Source organism: Lichenostomus cassidix, chromosome 12, assembly GCF_008360975.1.
Source record: "Lichenostomus cassidix isolate B80296 chromosome 12, HeHo_3.0, whole genome shotgun sequence".
In the NCBI taxonomy this organism is placed as follows: Eukaryota; Metazoa; Chordata; class Aves; order Passeriformes; family Meliphagidae; genus Lichenostomus; species Lichenostomus cassidix.
Genome location: NC_139493.1, coordinates 6,294,613 through 6,315,789, shown reverse-complemented (window position 1 = coordinate 6,315,789; position 21,177 = coordinate 6,294,613). Strand labels below are relative to the sequence as shown.

General features: G+C 46.0%; 1 protein-coding gene across 8 annotated transcripts in view; it reads right to left on the bottom strand.

The window, feature by feature from the left end:
• Positions 1-21,177, bottom strand: part of ADAMTS9 (ADAM metallopeptidase with thrombospondin type 1 motif 9) — an 81,219-nt gene that overhangs the window by 24,058 nt on the left and 35,984 nt on the right. For all 8 annotated transcript variants that reach the window (XR_014854697.1, XM_085072378.1, XM_085072377.1 and 5 more), the window contains 12 exons: positions 20,667-20,833; positions 20,429-20,558; positions 19,737-19,863; positions 17,860-18,070; positions 16,965-17,129; positions 15,683-15,847; positions 14,694-14,813; positions 12,801-12,905; positions 12,488-12,655; positions 12,015-12,299; positions 11,203-11,364; positions 10,458-10,634 (listed from right to left, as the gene is read on the bottom strand). Coding sequence is in view for 7 of the 8 variants with exons in the window: in XM_085072378.1 (XP_084928504.1) it covers positions 10,458-10,634; positions 11,203-11,364; positions 12,015-12,299; positions 12,488-12,655; positions 12,801-12,905; positions 14,694-14,813; positions 15,683-15,847; positions 16,965-17,129; positions 17,860-18,070; positions 19,737-19,863; positions 20,429-20,558; positions 20,667-20,833 (1,982 nt within the window). In the remaining variant the exon portion in view is untranslated. The remainder of the gene's footprint in view (positions 1-10,457; positions 10,635-11,202; positions 11,365-12,014; positions 12,300-12,487; positions 12,656-12,800; positions 12,906-14,693; positions 14,814-15,682; positions 15,848-16,964; positions 17,130-17,859; positions 18,071-19,736; positions 19,864-20,428; positions 20,559-20,666; positions 20,834-21,177) is intronic.

Genomic DNA, 21,177 nt, shown 5'->3' with positions numbered 1-21,177 from the left:
ATAAATGCTTGATCTCACAAATAATATGGTACTAGTTATTTCCAAAATTATTATTCCCTTTCTACAAAATGCTTAACTTTGGCATGGAGCCTGATTCTGACATTTATCTGGTGATCCCATGATCAAACAAGCCTGCGTGCAAACCTCGGTGCACTCAGAGGTTGAGGCATAATTTGCCTAATTTTGTTAATACTTAAATGTAATTCCCAAGATGCTGGAATTAATTGTGTCTATGTCTGCCTTTAATATAAATCAAAGTTAGGCAGCTGTGCATTTTCAGATCTAAACCACCCGTTTGCTTTCATGCACGTTTGAGTTATGATCTCATTTGCACTGACAGAAAAGAAAGGTTGGATAATCTAATGTAACCAAGTATCAGGGACTGAAAATTCCTTTGCAAAGAGTCTGCTTAATAACTGCCATTTAATTCATCTCAGGTATTCAACTTTTATCTGGCACATAGATTTTAAGCATATGTGAGCCACATGCAAAGCATAATTTAATAGTGGGCTGCATCACAATGCCATGTGAGTCAGGGAAGTGGTATACCCAACTACCACCATCAGCCTCATAATTTATTTTGGACCCTGGAAAAACCTTGCATTTCATTAACAGGATTCTTCGTGGCTGCAAATGCTGCCTGCTTATGGTACCTACCAATAACACAATGAGGTAAGCTTTGACCTTGCCTTCCCCAAAACATTTGACAAAATCACTGTCTTTGCATTCTCTTTTTCTTGACCTCTTTCCTTTCCCACATGCCCCACAGAAAATGCTTCCAAGTACTGGGAACAGATGGTGGCTTTCTGGAATAAGAGCTTCACGTTATCCAAGGCTCTTTGAGTCAACAGAAAAGCCTCTACTGGTTTGAAGCACCTCTGTACCAGCCCTGAAGGTGTAGCCAGGTATTGTATGGAATTTTTTCACTAATCAGCATCCTAGAGCCAAGGAAAACATGCACGTGGGCATGCCTGTGGTCAGCCTGCCTCTGCCTCCACTCCAGTGGGGGAAAATGTTGCTCTGAAAGGCTGTTTGCAGCCTGTGATTGAGGCACAGCACCAAACAGCACCCCTGGGTGAGCCTGGGAGGACAGCCAGGCATGGAGAAGGGTGTGAAAACAACATTGTTGTGTTTCTGTAAAAAAACCACCAAAATGTTTGTGGCACATAAAATAGGAGAGAAATAGTATTTCAAAAAATCAGCTATAGCCATCACTCTAAAGCTCTAGTGAACCTTCCTCCTGTTATTATCTTTATAATCTCCTAAACCCACCACACTCACACCTGGTACTTTACATGGAGAACAAAAACAAAAGTACTTTCCTAAGAGCATTAGGATCAAAGCATTTAGCACAGATTTAAGGGGTTTATGTTTATTGTATGATTACTGTTGCTAACATGCCAAGAATTGGAGACTGGCATACTGCTGATATTTTTGAATAAATATACTGCCTAGTTTAAACAAATGCAAGGAAAAAAGTTTAAATAAATATGACAAAAATATTTCCATATCAACTGTTTCCATAAAGGTCAGAACACGATGCTAAACATCTCCTGCAATGCCTTGCTCTGCTCTGGTTGTGTTTTTGTTTCCACAAAAAAATTTGTTTTCTGTTTCAGAGTTCAGGAACAACAGCGATCATTCTGTTTTACCAAGTACATGCAAATTGCTTTAAAATAACCCTGTGTGCCTTTCCTGGTCTGATCGTTTGGAATATGAAAGTTCATTAAGACCCCTCTGAAATAGAAAGGCTGCTACTTGACTCACAGGGCTGGCAGAAGGAAAAGAACCAGAATATGTAGCCCAAAAGCTCTTAAAAATTTGTACAAAATTTCTGGTGAATTTCGAGGAGTAGGGTCAGTCCATCACCAAGAGGACTCAACAGCCCTGGGCACAAATTAACAAATCTTGCTGAGAAGAAAGAGGCAGCACAGAGCAGTCAAGAAGAAATGGAATGACTGCTCCTTGTAAACTTTGTGCATTGAAGGAGCAATCCCACAGAGGGCAGAAAGGCATATCCCCTGCAAGAACCTGGGAACACTCTCCCCCAGAAGTGAAAAGCTGCAGAAAATGCTGTCAGACCACTTTTCAGACCCACTGTACTACAGCTGACGATTTGGGAGGTATTTGAGATAATGAATGCAAGCTGTGGTGATCACCAAATGAATTCCCAAAGATAGGTATGCTCCGATAGCTCACCAAGGGCAGGGCTGGGAAGGATTAGACTAAAAATGGCTTTATCAGATTCTGCCAGGAGCAACTTTTTGGAGGAAATTAAAATCAATCCCTGTAGATTTAGATTTCCCCACATTAAGGATTTTATGGAAAGTCAGCAGACGTAAGTAAGCCCTGGTTCATCCTTTCCAACCATCTGAGATGAAACGTGCTGGATGAGATAAAGCGGAAAAGCAAGAGCCCTCCAATGCTTTACACCCATTTCCCATGAAGGCTGTGCTCCTGGATGTCAGCAAACTTCTCTAACTACAAGCAGAGCCCAACAATGCACCCTCATAGTTACTTTCCAGCATCCTGTTACTCTATGTCACCTTTTACTACCACTTACACTGCTGCTGTCAGATACTGAAACCACATCCCTGTGACTTCTGTACCTCTGAAGTCTCTTGAGCACAAAGGAGATCAACAGACACACCACCAAGGAAAGCCTGGATCCTTCCTCACCACCTGAACCTTTACTAGGAGTCTTAAAATGCTGGACCCTTTGTGTGCTGTCCAGCAACAGAGGCTCTGTGGCATCCAAACCAAATTAGCTTCACAACAGCAAGGTATTTCAGCAGGTAACTCCCTTGGCTCCAGTGAAACAGGCTAGAAGCAAGCCTGCAGCACTTCAGGAGATATCAGGAATATTAGGAAATATTTGTTGCTGCTCTGAAGCCCTGTTCCTCCCACTGATCTGTTTTAGGATTGTCTCATGCCTGGCTGCAATGGCACAGTGAGAAATCTGTGTCTGTGGGGTGGGGACACATGTGCAGGGCAGGAGTCACCCAACTTTGCTTTCCTTTCCTGACAAACTAAGGAGCAATAACTTAAGGCACATGGGTGCTGAGAGTGTATGGTCATGGTGATTTAGCTGGTACATGGCCAGAAAATACATGTGATTTTTTTACATCTAAAAAGGAAGGGGGTCTCTACATTCAAGGGAGGGGAAATGGACAGAGACCTGAGCAGAACATACTAAAGCACTGCACTGCAGTTTGAAGGAGGCTTTAGAAATGTTTAATCCATGCTGACTTCCCAGAGAAAGGGAATGACTGAAAAAAAAGGCATGAACATTAGGGATTTTGGAATGTATAGTCTGTTTGTGAGCATTGTCCAGAGCCCCTGTGGAAGTGTCCTTAGCTGGAGGACAGCCCCCAGAGTGAACACGAGGAGGCTTTGCCCCAGTGTCCCCAAGGAGCTCTGCCTGCCCCAGGCACAGGCAAAAGGGAACATCCATGCTGGCCTGCCCTGTCTCTGCAGTGCCCACAGGGTCTCCATCCTCCAGAGGCTCTGCTCTCAGCTTGGAGCAGAGGCACAGAGCTTCCCAAGTCATTATTTGCGAAAGGGAAACATGAAACAATCCACTAAATCTTCAACTTCCCACCACCAAACTCAGCTGCCGGGACTGGTGAGTGACCTCAGATGATGCCTCATAACAATTTAAAAAAAGAAAAAAACAGGGAAAAAAGGGAAAATTTCTCAGAGAAAAGGGTCCAACTTGATGTATTGCTGCAGCAGAAGAGCTGGTGTGTCTGGAGCCCATTGCTCCAGCACAAATTGCCCAGAGGAAAGGATGCTCTTGGGTTGTTCAACTCCTGCAAGATTTAAGGCCCTGAGTGCCAAAGTCAATACAATAATTTCCCCAAGCTGGGAAACCTCACAAGATGTATGGGGAAAAATGGGTAACTGCAGCAGGAGAAGCCATGCACCTCCTCCTCTGCAGCATCGAGCTAGTAAGGAGCACCCTTTCCACCTCTTTCCCCTGCCCTGTTACACCACCTACAAAGACTTCACCAGGCACAGAAATCAGCAGGGCTGTGAGCACACAAAGCTCTCCTAAAAGCTGTGTCCCTGCCCTGCTCCACACTGTTTTTACCTTGAACAACAAACAAGCAAAAGCCCCATACAGCCACTGCAGGTCTCTCCAGGGAGGGAGGCATTAGATGGCATTTCCTCAAATTAGGAGGAGATGCGTGAGCTACCCAAGGACACCAGTGCCGTGGGATGTGGAAGGTACTGATGAAGCCTATTTTCCATGCTGTGGCACTTTCAGGAGAGTACCAATTGAAGCAGCAAGGTGCCTCAGCTAACTGACACTTCATATTTTTAGTGAACAGTGGTATTATAATGCCTTTTAGATAATTTCAGAACAGGAATTATCCGTGTTGGATGGAGTGAAACACAAAGGAAAGGGCTCTCCAAGGAATGTCAGCCCTGTTTCACAGGTGTGCAACACACTGGGGGGGTTGTAGGAGCACTGGGCTGCTGCTTACTCCCCCATTTTATAAAGAAAAATCTTGGCTTAATGCACTAGGGATAAATACTGTCATCCTGCATACGGTCTTGGGCATCAGACAGATTTTCATCCATGCTGCTGGCTCACTCACCTCCCCTGCGAGCTAGTAAAATTAAAATATGAATAGAGCATTAAGTGCCTTTGGAACAGGACTGACTACATAATTTTTTCTTCATAACTGCACAAATCAATCACTGGGAAAGTTAGGAACACAGTAAATCTCTTTGTGCTTAGTGTCTCTCATCGTTATACATCCTTTGTTTCTAAATCCCTAGGATGTGAGCAACAGCAATGATTGCAGCATTGGGTATACAGTGTGACTCTGGAAAATGGGCAAAACCACAGGCAGACCTCCCAAAGCCCAGCTCAGGGATCTGCCTGAGGATGCTGCATTTCACAGCTCATCCTTGAAAGTGTGTAACTACTCCAGTGTGTCCCCTGCAGCCTAAGGCATTCCTGCACTCAGAGCCAGTGCTTTGGGAGACAAATATTCCCAGCAATTGCCCTTTTATTTATTGCTTTATTTCTCCTGTGTGGGCATATGCAGATGTGCAGGAGTTCTACAGGCTTTATGGGATGAGCAGCCAGGGATGGGCCACTCATGACACAAAGACAGAAGCCAGTCATTGCTGAGCAGCAGCCTCCCCACTTCTTGTTTGAGTTCAGGCCTAGAAAATGACCATTTCATTGAGAAAATGTTTAAAGAGAGGAGGTGTAAAAAGGCAACCAACAGAGGCACACCAAATGCAGCTAAATAGACACTGCACTTTGGGAGGAGAGGCATTTTGCAGTAAGCTGGGACAGAAGCATAGGTTGGGCTGCACACAGTAAGAAACATCAGTAAATACTGATGGCATTACCTGCTCTGAGTGGGAAAGTGCACTGAGGATCTTGGGGAAAAGATGCACTGTCTGGGGGCAAAGGGAACAGAAGATCTTTAAGATACCTGAAAATAACCTTCGTGAGTCTAACCACTGGTTCAGCTCATTCCTGAGTCTAACCACAGGAGGTTCAGCTCCTGTCTGCCCTGGCAGTGCCGACAGGAGAGGCTGTTGAAGGACAGCAGATGAGATGTTCTGCAGCTCATTTCCCTGGTGCTTCCCCAGCATTTAGTCACCGGATTAGGGAGGTTAGAAGGGTCATTGCTGCCCAGTCCATTTACTTCTCTATCAGACTAAAAGGTTATGAGGGGTGTAAAGACCAATGGGGGCCTGCAAGGGGGAGAGTGGATTGCAGGAAATCATTCCTGTGAGGAGTCGATCCAGAAAATCACTAAAATAGCTGGCTCAGTTAAGCACACAGTGCCCCTCACCTGCAGGGTGTAGCTGATGGGCTTCAGTAGCTGCTTTCCTGCTAAAATGGAGCATCAACACTAGCAAACAGGAGACAGAGAACTGATAACAAAAGTGTACCTGTATTGTTCTCCTTAAATAAGGAGAAACAGAAGTAGCAATGAAAGATGGTGACAGGAGGCAAAAAATAAAAATGCAAGGGAAAACAAAACCCAGTGATTTTAGTGTAAAAAAGAGATGAAAAAAAATGTTCCCCTATTGGACAGCACTGGGTACCACTGGCTTTGCCCACCTGTGATTGCCTTGGAGCCACCAGCTGTGGGCCCTGAGGTGAGGAGAGATGCATGAGCATCCATCACCACTGCCTCAGAGGAGCAACAGGCTGAAACTCTTCAAACCAAACCCCAACAGCAGCTCAGTAATGCTGCTGTCACAGCAAATTAATTTTCTGCAGAGGAGAGGAGGAGAACCAGCAGACTTATATACACTTGCAACCAAATCTGTCCCTGGTTATCACTTCTGCCTTAGCAAGACCTGACATCCTGCCTGCTAAGAACATTATCAGAACACTGACACAGAGAATATTGCTGTTGAACAGCCTATTTTCAGCCAGCTGCATGGGGAAGGTATTTTGTAAAGAACATGTTGGGTCTTTGACAGAATTAAATACAAATAACCCGAAGTTTCCACTGACACCAATTTTAAGATTAAAATTCCTGAGTGCCAGCTGACACAGATGTTGGCCAGGCAGTTCTTCCTCCTCCCACCCAGTTCAGAGCCCCTTTACTGCTCTGTCTCTGTGTGCAGCAAAAGAGCCCTGCAAAGCCATCAATGCCACCAGCTTCCTGCCAAGGGAATAAATCAATGCTGTCCTAGCTCAAACCTGAATTCACATTCATAATAACAGAGTTTGGAGCTTAGCCAGTTAATATTCAAATTGTTTTACAATAAGCTTCTGATTCTGCATTAGGGCAAAAGGCCCTCAAAGACTCTGACACCAGCACCTCTGCCTGCAGGATACAGAGCTGGGAAGCATAACCTGCTGTTCTTCAGGCACTGAGAGCTACACAACCACTGCACCAGCAGCTTGAACTTCTGATGGCAAGAGTGACAAGTACTTGACAAAGCAGGCTACTTTAAAAATAGCAGTTTGTTTGAAAAAAACCAAACAAAACCCAAATAAATCTAAACCCCACCTTCCCATTTTCCAGAATTCAAAGCCAAATGATCACTGCCCTGTGCAGTGAAGTCCAAATAACTCACGCAACTCTGTCGCAGGTGCTGTGACATATAATTATTTTGTCTTATCTGTGCCCATTTCCTAACTTGAAAAGAATGAGAAGCCCACAAGAAGTTAATTATTTTAACATTTTTCATAAATTGTATCAGGATACAGTTGGATATTAAGGCAAACTCAAAATATCAGAGAGTATTGCAAGGAGCAAATCTGCTTTGAGACAAGCATTTTAATGGAGGTTATGCACATATTTTATATATGTGGTATATATATGGGTATATTTTTTAAAACCAAACCTTGGGTTTGAAGTGAAGCAATGGGTAATTCTCATTGGGAACATCTCTCTCATTCTGGAGAACATGGCAAGATTTCCTCTCAGGATTTGAGAGCATGTATGGAGATTGGCATTCATACCATAAAGCATTTAGAGGAGAAAAAACACTCTCTGTAATCTGGTGACAGTCTGTGCACATTTTCTAAAGCATGGTTTTAATAAAAAGGTCAGGTCTATCACATGTTGTACAATTCTGAAGTGTGTAAATACATGTTCTTAAATAAGCAAGGAAATAAAAGTGTCACCTCCTCTTAGTCCTCTTTGAACATACATTATAATGACAAGACATCTCACCAGTCTCCGGCTGTAAAATTATCATTTACACATACAATCTGTTCATCCGTTTAATTATCTCTTCCAAACCTGGATTTAACCAGCCAGATAAAGATCACTTGTTTACTGTATAAAATCCCAGTGGAATTTTGCCCGAAGACTGCAGATTGGTTGCTTCAGACTCTCTCTGCTTTAATTTGTATGTATTTTATAGTACTAATTTCACTGAAACTCGAGTAATGCTAAGCCAGTCAGATGATTGCAAGAAATTAGTTATCCAAACTTTGTAATTCATACACTGTTAACTGTGTTTGTTTAATCATTCAGAATGACAATTTCTGTTGGAGAACAAAGCAAGTAAAAGAAAAGCCAGTTAAAAGATGGAACATTGCAGAACCATTTCCAAAAATTTAGCAAAAGTTACCAAAACTAAGTATATGATCTGAATTTAGCAAAAGACTCAAGAAATCATTATACAAATTCATTTATGATTACATTCTACTTGTCTTTAATTTTCACTGTTCAACATTAACATTAAACATCGTAAATGTATGCAATATTTATATAAAATTAAATAACAATATTGGAAAAATAAATACACTTTTACATAAATACATAAATCCATACGGCTGAAGTCTCAGCTAATACTTTACTCTTGTTTCAAAAGTGACCAAAAAAATATGGTAGTGACACTCCATCCCAAGAGATGAAGTATGTACAGCTACAGAATGATGTTTGCAACCGATGACAGAGCTAAAGCAAATCCAGGTGATACCACACTAAAGGAGGAAAATTTGGCAGTTACTACCTACAGTAGTAGCACGAGGTAGACATACACGTGGAGTGTTCTGCTGGAGGGATACGAAGCCCTGGGGACCCCATAGATACTTCTCAGTCTTCAAACAGCTCTGGGGTCCCCTAAGTCAGAGCCCAAGGACACCTCGGTAAATGAGACTGAAAAATCCCATCAGTTCATCACAATGCTCAGGGCTCAGCCCTGCAGCCCCTTCCCCAGGGCTGGGACCCTGTGCCAGCTGGGAGGAGACACTGCAGGCAGGACAGGCTGTCCCTGCTCTCCACCTGTCTGCCACACATCCCACCCGCTCCAGGAGAGCGAGCAAGGACAACCCACTGAGACTCCACTGAGGACTCAGGGTGGAGTCAAGGGAATTTTTCCTGGGTGAAAAGAAAACAACCTAAAATCAGACTAGAGGATTGCCCCCTGCGTTTCCAACACGGAGGAGCAGGCGCAGCCCTGGAACCTGCTCCTCAACAGCCACGAAGAGGCTGAGCCACACCAGAATGAAACACAACTCTGTCCACATCTTTGGCTCTTGCAAATGGTCCAGCACAGGTAAACCAAGGTTGGCAGCACCTCCCAGCTGGCAAATCCTGCAGGGTGGTCAGCACACGTGTTGCTACCTCTGCTTACCTCACCTCACTCGTCCTTAGCACCAGCAAGGTCGGTGGACAAGGGGTACATTAGCACCTCAAATGAAATATTTCATAGCACTGTCTCTTGTACTGGTGAAGCACCGGATAAACACCAGTTCAGCAGTTTTATGGCTATTGCAGAACTCACTGAGGTATGGTAAAAATATTGAGGAGCGTTACTGAAGGCATCCGTGTTACTGAAAGCACCCACAGAAGGAGAGCAGGTTTTGGCAAGATGACTTTTCAAACCATGACAATTAAGGAAGTCCAATACATTAAAAAACAGGCCTCTTTTTTCTTTTCCTATAAAGTGCTTTTGAATCAGATTATTTTTTTAAAAAATGTCTTCAAATACTTTTATAACAAAATACATGATAAAGGTTGACATCTGTTTGAAGGCCACTCCAAAATGGACAGGTCCGTGGTTTTCCAGTGCTCCAGAAGCACCTCAGGTGGCGCTTGCTTTGGTGCAGGATTCAGAGCAGAGGTTGCTGCTCTGGGCAGGGAGAATTTCAAAGGTGTGACACCCAAAACAGCATCCCAACCCTGCAGTTCAGGGCTGCTCTGCCATCACAAGAGCATCTCTGTAGCAGACTCCTCCAGTGGCAACGGAGCAGTGTAAGACACCTCTGCTCCAAACACTATTTTGTTATAGGGAAACTCCCAGGGTTTTAAGCCTTCCAGCACCTTGCTGATCCTTTGCTGGCTTAGTTATAGAGCAGCAGCTGCAGATTGAGCTAGACAATCACTCTCCAGAACCAGAGAGATGCACAAGAATAGCTTACAGGTAACTTTGCACTGTACATAACAGTCATACTATATACACAGGGACAGAAATAGGGCACAGGTGCAAATGCACATCTGTTTCTATATAGGTCTGTGTGTGGGCAGGTAGGGCCATGCACACACATCTATACACACTTGTACATGGAATTGCCATTTAGCACATTCTCCCCAGTTATCTTGCTTTTGGCAGAGAACACACGACTGGCAAACCAGCAGGTGTACAGTGCAGTATTACCATCAAAGAGCAGAATTTAACTTCAATGGAAATGTACTGCTTAAATGCCAGGTTTAAATCCATTTGCAAAAACTCAGTTGGAACCAAGATTCATAATGCACAGCACTTGCACAGTGTAATAAAATGGACAAAGGTGGCTACTTAGCAGAAAGTGGCTTTTAAATAAAAAGACTCAAGCTCCCCTAATGTAAGCCCTTCCTGAACAGGTGTTATTCTGAATATAATGTAAATAATCCTCTGTAAGTGCAGTGTTAAGACATGAAGCATTAGCACCTTGGTTTGAAGCAAATTAAATCTGTTGTTAGGGGATATCTACAAAATGGTTCACAAAGAGAAAGAGCTTATGGTCGTACCGAGCTCCAAGGACCAGCACTCCAGGCAGCATCTCTAGGACATTCATGCACATTGCACTGCTCTCTGTCTGGTGGCTTGTCAAGGATTTCACAGCTCAGATCCGTAAACCTTTCTCCATTAGGGCGCTGGCACACCACCAGCCGTGTCCTTGTCCCTGTCCCGCATGGCACCGTGCACTGCAAGTCAGCAGAGGACAGAGCAATCACCATCGGGGCAGCAAAAGTGCTGCCAACTGGCTGCTCAAAGCACTAGCACCTCAAAAAACCAATGGTAACCCACTCCAGCCAAATCCCCCTTGTGAGCCTCAGATGGACCTTTAGCTGCTTCAGCTTCTCTCCCCATAAAGCTGTTTATGCTGCTCCACCATGACATTGTCTGACTCTATGTGGTACTGAGGTTTACATCTCCAATTGCTCATCTCAGATTAATTTTCAGAAGGGAGCAGTGCTTTTATTAAAAAAAAAAGGCCTTCAGTTAAGCTAGGCTTATCTTAAAAAAAACAAAAAAATCTTCATTTTTGTAAAACTTACTTTTGCCTGGGAAGAAAGTTTTCCCATGACAAATGGAAATGAAAACACCACCCAGCAGTTGCTCAGGTTTGACTCATTTATCAGAGGCTGCCCTTCAAGTTCCAATCTTTCTAATAAATGTCACCACAATACCCCTCTCTTCTCCCATTTTTCAGCCACCCGCTAATGAAAGTCTTGCCCTGGGCAGGGAGCCCAGGATGGATGGTGCACTCACCTCTCCCCAGTTGCCATAAGCCCACTGGGGGCAGGGGCCAGATTCGCACGATCTCTGCTCCATGGGTTTGCTTTTCTCATCGCAGTTATTTGCGGTGTATCCGTTTTCATCCTGGCAAACCACGACCCGCCGCTGGAACCCCCCCGCACACGTGCTAGAGCACTGGAAGACACAATTGCCCATGGCTTCATTGAGTCCAGGAATAAGCTTGCATTCCCAGCCTCTTCCCAGTGCCTTGCACCGTGGGAATGCACTGCTAGAAGTTTAATACAGCTAACAGGCATTATTAAACTACAAAAACCACCTATTACTAATAACAGTGCAAAGACTTAGGTGCTGACTAAGCAAAGAAAGTAAACACCAGCCTAGTTTTAAGCAGGTGAGTAATCCCTGCTGAAGTGTTTGACATCCCATTTGTGCTTAATTTCCTTTAGAGACTTCCATGATAAAGCATTGCATACTGGTCAGAGTGAGAGGAGTTGGCATCGAGGCTCTGCTATGCTTTGGCAACAACTCTGCACAGCTGTAGATGTCCCAGGAGACAGCCAAAAAGCACAGGCCAGCCTTTGCCTCATGGAAAATGATGCTGTCAGCTTTCTGCCTAGAGAGCCTTGGAGATATGAGGTGTGAGAGGCTGAGAAGTGATGCCTAAGCCCTTCTGCAACACTTGCTTGTGTGAGCAGAGAGCAGACAGTGGGGAGAAAGGTCCCTCTCCCTTTTCCCTGTGTGCTGACTTTAAGAAAAGACTGGACTAGCTTGGGAAAGAAACAAAACCCAACAAAACCCAGCAATAAGAGAATCAGGGCACTTACAGCACCCCAGGGGCCAATCCTCCACTGATTGCCTCCTGGTATATGTGCACGGTTTCGGTTCGGGTTGCCCCCAGGGTGCAGTTTGAGGCGATGATCCGGATAAGGGAAAGGATGGATGGGCCTGCCGTAGTCATGGCTGTTTGGATGACAAGGAGACATGGAGCAGTCTTGCTCGGTGGCAGGGAGGTCATCTGGGTCACACTCGCTCCTATCCACCAGCTGGTCACTGTAATTGATGCAGATCACTTGTCGCGTTGCCTTACCTTGACCACAAGTCACCGAGCACTGCATTACAGTGGGAAAAGGAGACACAGTCACATTTCCAGCTATGCAAACCAGAAAGACAGTTCTTGCTAACAGCAGAAAACAGCAGAAAACCCAAATAACTGCACTTATAAAAGGGCAAGTGCGACAGGTTAATGAAGCACATTTCCAACAATGAGGTCCCTTGCAAGAGACAGTGTGATGCTTACAGAGCTCCATTCCAAGGCTTTCCACTGCCCACACGGTGTCACGGTGCACATTTCTGTGGCTGATGGCTTTGGAAGGTGGAAACAAGCTGACTCGTCAGCCACGGAGCCCTGGTCATCCCGGCAGCTGACGTATCTCATCCGAGTTCCCTTCCCACACGTTGCAGAGCACTAGGGAAGAGCAAAGAGCACTCCACTAGGAAGTTTCCTGACATACATTGCAAGGACTTTGGAATGAAAAGTTGGCTATATGCACTTAAAACCATCACATTTTCTACTGTAAAATAATCCCGAAAGTATTATGATGTATGCTTACCGGTGTCCAGGACCCAAATCTCCACTGTGTCCTGTGAATGCCTGATACAGCTCTCTTGGCTTCGGGACTATTTGGATGGGGAGGACATACAGCTATTTCACAGTCCTGTATAGGAAATACATGGCAAATAGTGGGAAATAAAGAATTTGCAGATGTTTTGGTTAAACTACATCCTCTTCAATGTAATTATGAACAACACGCAACATCTTGAAACTCTGTGACCTGCATGCTTTGTGCTCCCTCCTTGCATCCTCTTGGTGAATCAGCAAAACTTGGTCTCAATATCCCGAGGCCTTCATGTGCAGAACCCTCTGTGGACTTTTGACTTATTAGGAACTCTACAACAGGGATCCCCATAACCATGTGCCATCTCCACGCATTAAAACCAGATGTTTTTGAGGCAAAAGATGAAAGTTCATTAAGAGTTCTGGCATGAACACACATCTGCAAAGCAGCAACTTTATCTCCCTTCAAAGCTCCCTTCCTTCAGCGCGAGACCTGCAGCCCACACAATAAAGGTTACGCTGCTGATTGCAGCCCTTTGATTCCCTGCAGCCCACCAGACCACCTATATCCATGTGCTGATCTCCACCACACACCAAGCAATGTGAGGGTTTGGGGACAGGCATGTCATTCTGCTCAGTCTGGGTATGGTGCCTCATAGGAGGGCTCTGGTCCTGTCTGGACCTCCTGGGAGGTCTGGCGACAGAAATGATGAACATCCATGACTTTACTCCACTGAGGAGTCCTTGCCAAAAAGGAAATTAATAGTGATTGTCCCTGCGAGGGGGAGAGCAGCTTCTGACAAATGGCAAACACAATGTCTGCTTTGCTGTGATTTCACTTACACTGGAGGCGTGCATGCTAAATGATGGCTGATGACAGGTGGGTTTGTTACCCCTTGACTGCAGTGCAACTGGTCTCCACACATGGGAGAAACAGCCCTTTCCCAAATGTTGTAGCCTTAGTTAAACTCTTTGAGTTCATGCAAGACTGAAGCTGGGCAGGGCATCAGCACTACAACTCTCCTAGATGACAGAGAGATGGTAGTGTTCTGTTTTATTCAGCTCCTTCAGACATCTTGGACATATCCTCTGCTTGAAATGGGAATTTACATATTTGCTCCCAAGTACACAGCATGGAAAGCCTCTTCACCAAATCTACAAAGGGTGTGCAACATTTCTCAATTTATCTGGCCAGGGAGGATGTGTCTGGAATTGTAGCTGTCACAGACACTACATTGTCACATGCAGCAGACAAGACATTATGGCCCTCACTATCATTTATATCACACAGCAACAGTCCTGCAGACATGTGAGCCCAGACTGTAGCCAGGCATCCTCAACTCCAGGCAAGCCAAAGAAGGTGTCTGCTGTGTCAAGACCTGAACCTCTGAGGCCAGTAAATACTGTCTCAACATTCTGGTCTCTGGTTGTTATCATATATTCATCCACTGCAGCTTCTTTAGCTCATGAGCTCTTACAGACCAGCTTTAGTGCTGCATTTGAGTACACCCTCATATCCCATTGCATGACTAGAGCTCTGTGGATATAAAGCATAAGCAAAGGTAATTTATCTTCACCCCACAAAGTCCTGATGCCCTCATGAGTTGTCTGTTGCCTTTTTGGCAATCTGGTGCTTCAGGGTGTAAGGTTAACCTCATGGAGAGGGTCTGGATGGGAGCTCCCTGAACACAGCTTCTCTGTCCCACTTCTATCAAAGCAGGGCGCTGTGCTGCACCTTTCCAAGAGCCATGGAGCAGCCCAAGGTACTGCCCTGCAGGGCTGGCATTCAGGGCAAGGCTTTGCTGCAGCAAGATGTCCCCTGAAGCTGTAGCCTGGATGCCTCCATGCACACACTGGGAAAAGATGGAGACAAGACAGCAGGATTTACCTGGGTGTCTGTTGGCCTGGTTGCAGCATTACACTCGTTATCATCCACCACTGACACATAGGTGCCCACAACACACTTCACTGCTCTCATCTGGTAGCCTTGGCCACAAGTCACGGTGCACTGGGAGAAGACAGATGGGAAAAAAGAGCACGGGCTCTGAGTAGCTGCTTTGGTTAGAAAGTATTAATCAGCCCAGCTTGTGTTCAGGCACGTAGCAAGAGCAGCAAAAATAAAGGACAGCTTCCCTTCTGGTTTCTCTCCACTTCATGCATTTCAGCTTTAAATTAGGTCAAAGTTTTAACTCGCTGCACCCACCAGTGCCTCGCATGCTTCACTTGCTTATTCGGGAACGAAGGTGCGAGCACTGAAATGATTTACTTTGCTGCACACATTAAAATCAGAGTCTGGGAGAACCTGCATGATATCCTTCTTCAAAACTGGTTGTTCAGCCCCATGGTAGCATGAGCAGCTAATGAATAATTTTACTGATGGGAAATATGTCTGACTGGGACAACTAGTCTGGGTTTGTTGCTGTTTTTTTAAGTCAAGAGCTAACAGCTTTGTGAAAAAGCAGATGCCAGAACACTCTGGCAGAAATCAGTAACTTGTATTTTAACAGAAAAAAACCCTCACTAACCCAGAAACTGGAAAACATTAAAAGCAACAAAAGTTATTCAATGGGAGCAGCTTTTCTGTGAAAATTAGGCCATGTATTTATGTGCCTAAATATGGATTTAGGAGCGTAACCTTGGAAACCCCTTTTTTTGAAAATCACGGCCAATTTAGTATGACAGAGATTAAATTTAGCACAAAGGGCAGGTACTGTTATTGCTGCCTATCCGCTGAACCCAAGCGAACAGAGGGCTGCTTTGGTGTGCAAATCAATTAACACAGTTATGCTGCTGAATTTGGATGAAAGGGCAGTGCTCAGCCCCAGCCACCCTCACCCAGGTCTCCCCAGCCAGGAGCCCCGTGGGGCTCTGCAGTACCTGGCCCCAGGGCCCCACTTGCCACGAGGCACACTCCTGCTGCTGGCATGTCTGCACTGACTCTGGCTTCGTCTCGGGGTCGCAAAATCTGTCGTTCAAGCGATCTTCTCCAAACTGGCACCAGGTCTGGCGGTGTTTGTGCCCTTTCCCACAGGTGACCAAGCACTGTGAGGAGAAAAGTGCAAGCTCAGGTGGTGCTGGGGATGCGCTGCCAGCTTGGAACCTGCCCTGGCACTGGAAAATAAACCTGGAGATCAACTGCAACCACTGCTTAAAAAAAACCTGGTGCTGAAATGCAGCTCTTTAGCTAACGAAATGTCTTGGAAGACATGGGAGTGTCTTGTCAAGAAGATTGCTCTCAGGAGCTGGTCTAGAGCAGGGGCTGAAGCATGGAGAACTCAGCCAAGCTGGGATCCTTCAGCATTGGCAAAGTGAGACCACAAAGACTCTTGACTTCCAGCAGCTGTGAGACACAGGGCAAAGGTACAGCACTGCCCTGCAGGGTTTTAGCTGTGCACAACAGGGTGCTTCTAAAAAACTTGTTCTCTCTGAGTGTGCATGTTAAGGGTTGTGGCTTCTGCGGGCTGTGAGCACCTCTTCCACTGCCCTGGTGTGGGCTTGGACTGCCACCTGCTCAAATCAGAAGACACGATTTGTAGAGAACAATCCCTGTTCCCATTAAATTGCTTTCGTTATGTCCTAAAAGAACATGATTCATAGAAACAAGAGAAATTTGGCCACAATGGAGATGAGCACCCTTTGAAGACTGTTCTGCAGCACCCCCAGTTCCTGCTGCAGGGACAAACCTATCAAGATAGTTTTGTTGCATTGCCAAAGACACCAGCAGCAGTGGAAGAGGTAATAAAGAGCAGAGAGAGGCAGAGCAAAACATCAGCAGGGTGAAATCCTGCCCTCCAGTGACAGCCAGAGCTGCCAGGGCTTTTGAGGACAATCTCAAGGGAAAATGAGGGCAGAAAGTATTTTTCTTCCCAAACATACAGCAGAACTGTGTCAGAACTGGGGAGAAATCACTGCAGGACTGGAGAAGAATTAACCCCCTGTGGCTTTGCAAGGAGTAAAGTGGCCACTTGACCAGTGGCAACAAGGCCAATGACTTTGCTGCCTTTCAGAAGCCTCCCTGTGCACAGACTTGGGGAGGCCTTCTGCAGGAGGCACAGACAATCACAACATGCTATCAGGGATGGAGGCACCTCTTTGAAGGCACCAGCCCCTCAGGGTGGAGGACCAGCAGGGTGAGCCCGCCCTGGGGAGCAGCACCTACCTCAGACCAGTCGCCAGTTTTCCACTGGGGGCATGAGAAGTCACTGCATCTTTGCACTGTCAGCTTCTCCTGCTGGCTGCACTTGCTGTCGTCCAGGACGTCGTTGTAGGTGTTCACACACATGGCTCTTCGCCGCCGCGTGCCCCCGCCACAGCTCTTGGAGCACTGCGAGGGACACACACCCAGTGAATATTTCCTGCCACTCCACCGCTATTGCTTCCTCCCACTTTGCAGTCACTGTGGAGTGACTGCAGGAAACCTCCGGAAGAACAATTTCTACTTTAAGTAACAGGTTTTTACTTTATGTATTCCTTTAAAAAGCCAATCTCGCTAAGCTTAATAGAATGTCGTGGCAACGTGTTTCACAAATTCATTTCAGGTTATAACCCCATTATTACTTTTACAAGTGTTGCCTTTCAGTTCTCCTAAATGGCTGCTGCTCGTTCTCATTTTGGGAGAGATTAACTCGCTCTGACCAGCCAGCACCCCCTTCACTGTGCCCTCCCTGGAAATCCTTAGGCTCATCAATCTCTTGGTGCCTGCATTCAGGAATCTTCTTCTTCATGAAAAACTAAGATGTATAAAGGAAACAAATTTCAGAAGCCCTCTGATGATGGCAATATGTCCTCCCCAGCCCTGGACACTGGTAACGGCTTTGATGGCAGAAGACAGCTAGCAGGGCTTTGTGTAATGAAGACAGATGCTTAAAGCACAGATTAACTGCAGTGGAAGGTAAGGAGTACCAGACTGATTCAGACCAGAGTGTCCTTCAGAGAAAGCAATGAAAGCAGAACCACTGTGGCCATATTTTATACATACTCTGCTTGCAACCTAAACAGCCCAACATTCCCCTGTGCAAGGAGCAGCATTCACTGCGCCACGGAGCATCCCTTACCTCAGTCCAGGCTGAGTAACGCCACCCTCCAACGTTACAGTCTCCAGTGCACTTCTCCCTCGTGCTGGGCTTGGCCTGGCTGCTGCAGAAGCGGTCATCCACCTTCTCGATCTTGCCCTCCAGCCGGCTGTACTTGGAGCAGTAGATCTCCAGGGTGCGGTAGCCCAGCCCGCACTGCGCCGTGCACTCGCTCTTCCTCGCGATGTGCCACCTGCGCCGAGGACAGCAAACATCAGCCCTGGGCTCTGCGGGTAACGTGCTCAAGGGTGTTTCACAGAAGTAACCAATATATGCTCTTGAAAAGGAAGTTTTGGCTCTGTGTCACACTGCCAAATGCTTTGGGACTTCCAATTAACCCTGGCATTGCACCTTGAAGGGAAGGAACTGTCAGCAAAACAAAGACAGCAAAGCCACACTGGGACCCTGTGGGACCAGCCAAGGTGGCAAGGGGAGCTCATGGCCAAGCAAGGAACAGTGCTCTGAAAGTTTTCCACCCTATGTTCCCCTGCAGGAGTGCCACCTCAGCCTCTAAAAAGCTGGAAAATACAGCATCAGAAGATGACCTGCACAGACTTGAAAGGTGTTCCACATGGTAGAGCACCCATAAAGCAGTTTCAGCTCTCTGAGGGACAAGCAAATGACTTGCTACAAGACACCTGAGCACCAGAGGTATCAGCATGGATTAGAGGTGTTCCCTCTTGACAGACAGATTTCCACTCTGCTGCCTCCTCTGTGGGATGGACAAGAAGGACTGGTGCTGACAGCCCTCAAGGACCCACATGGGGATACACCTCTGTGAAGATACACCCCTGTGAGGATACACCCCTGCTTCTCATCACCCTAGCTTTGGAAAGAGATGCTGGACATGAGGCCTGATCCAGGGAGGTGCTGGAGATCCTGAAGCCAACAGGAGCCCATTGCCCCTCACACCTGGCAGGAATGACTCCTGGAGGGGGAGGCAGTGACATCCTTTGGGGGTCCTGGAGACCCTCGGGCTGCTGCCTGTGCTTGTACAGGGAGCACAGAGCCCCGCTTCCAAGCTGAGAGAGCAAACTCCAGCACAGCTTAGAGAAGAATAAGATCAAGGGGATTTGGAGTCAATAGCTCCTGACTGGTGGGAGCCTCACATCCCTGCATGCTTTTCAGCCTCCTGCGTTTGCCCTTCTCAAGTTTCCAACCTGTTGCAATGGCAACAGCTGTTACCGCGACAACCCAGCCCTGCACAGCCCCTGCACAGCCCCGGTTTAACAGGGCTGGAGAAACCCCTCGGGAAACTCGGCCATCTGAATTGCTTCACCAGCAGCCGCTGAATGCCACCATATTTAAGCCCCAGAAAGGAAAACAGATTGCTTTTTAAAGGAAAATGGGTTGTGATGATTTAGGCTGTGCTCCATCAAACCCAGCTTGCCAGGAATTGTCTGGGGACAGCCCCAAACCCATTCTACACTTAAGCCTATTCTTTGCTTTAAATAAACAATGATAAATCCAAGTCATAGTTACGTTTTTGCTTTAAGAGTATGTTTTTCCCTCTTTGCAGGCTATATGTAGAATGGTACTGAGCATTTCTGATACAGGCACATGCAAATTTCAGGCCCTATATTGCATAGGGAGATTTTTCAACATTAGAGAATTTTTGTAATAGTTAGCCCTACCTGAATCCAGCAAGAGAAATGTAAAAACACTGAAAAGTGCCTCTCTAAACACCACTGGTAGATAACAATCCCTCTTGGCTGACAAAGAGGCAACTACTAATCCTTTTCTTTTTCAAAATCTAACACAGGCTGGTGAGAAAGGGAATTACGCCGAGAAGCGAGAGGAAAGAGGAGTAAATAACAAGTACACAATGTTATTTATATACACGGCTGAGCAGAGTGCACCTTAATTCACATTCTGTGTTACAAGGCTCAGTGGTGGGGTCAGGCTGGGGAATTCGATCGCATCGCTGGTCTGACACCGTGAGCTGATCCGACTCTCTCTTACACACAGGTTTCCTTTTGCGTTCTCCTGCACAGAGAAAACCAGCACTTGGTTTGAGTCATGAAGCAAAGTGATCAATTCAGTTATTTTTCTTACACCCTTCACAGTAGCATTTAAGAGAAGTTTAGGTGTACTTTTCTACCTGTGTCAGAAACAGGGAGAGGGTTTAAGACTAAGTGGAGCAGAAGAGGTTTACTGCAGATATGATGGACACAGGCAGAGAGATGCAGCATCCCTGCAAGGACGGGCTCTGAGTGAGTATTTGGGCATTGGCAGGTGGCAATGATTGGATGTCATACACAAAACCAGACACTGGTGCATTGTGCAGCTTTCAGAAATGCCACATGACCGTTTCTGTGCTCCAGCTTCCTCACCTGCAAACCAGGTTGTGAGGCTCACCTGGCTGGGAGGGGTCTAAGGTGCCCTGCTCTAAAACCCAGAAACATCTTGTAGGATGTTACCTGCTACTGTAGACCAGGGAAACAATCACATCCACAAGGTGACAATCTCAAAGAAATCAGAGAAGGATATGACAGCACTGCTCAGACCTCAAATGAATCCAGGACAAAACTAAGCCTTCCCAAGCACCCACCTTGGCAGAGCTTACTGCAGGGCTGCCATGGGCCATGCTCATTCCAGTAAAACTGCTGAGGTTTGTCCTCAATGGGGATATTGAATGTGTAACGAACATCAGGGTTGTACAAATTGCCCACTGATAAAACCTGAGAGGAGGAAAAATGAAGCAGAGTAAACCAGCAGGTATCACTGCCCACTATTTTCAGTCCAATAATGCTGGGCAGACTTTTCCATACACACAACATATACTTCACCTGAAGTGTTATTTCTTGCTCAATTCGATCTGTAGAATTAATCCTTTCAATAGTATTATCGGAGCCGCTGTATTCGATCACAGCATTCCCAACTTTGATTTCCCTTTTAAACATACTGACGACAAAGTCTCCATTTAATATAAAGTCTCCTTGACTGTTAGATAAGGCTGCATAGGTGCAAAAAACAAGAACTAAAGAGGCAGAATTAACTCATATGTACATAACAACGTGGGTCATGCGCTCTCAGTGCTACCTTCCCTTGGGGGGTAGGAGGAAAACCCCACTGGCACTCTCAAATAGAAAGTATGTAAGGAGAGCAGCAGAGCTCTTGCAGACATTGTGCCTTCTGTTTCCACTAGAAAGCCTCCTAAAAATGAAGGCTGAATGCCTGAAGATGTTGCTAAACAGTTCACTCACAATCCAGGCCAGAGATTTCCAAAAGGCACACTGGGCTGGCTGCTGCACAGAGCACACACATGCTGTATCCCCTCATATACCACAGAAATAATCC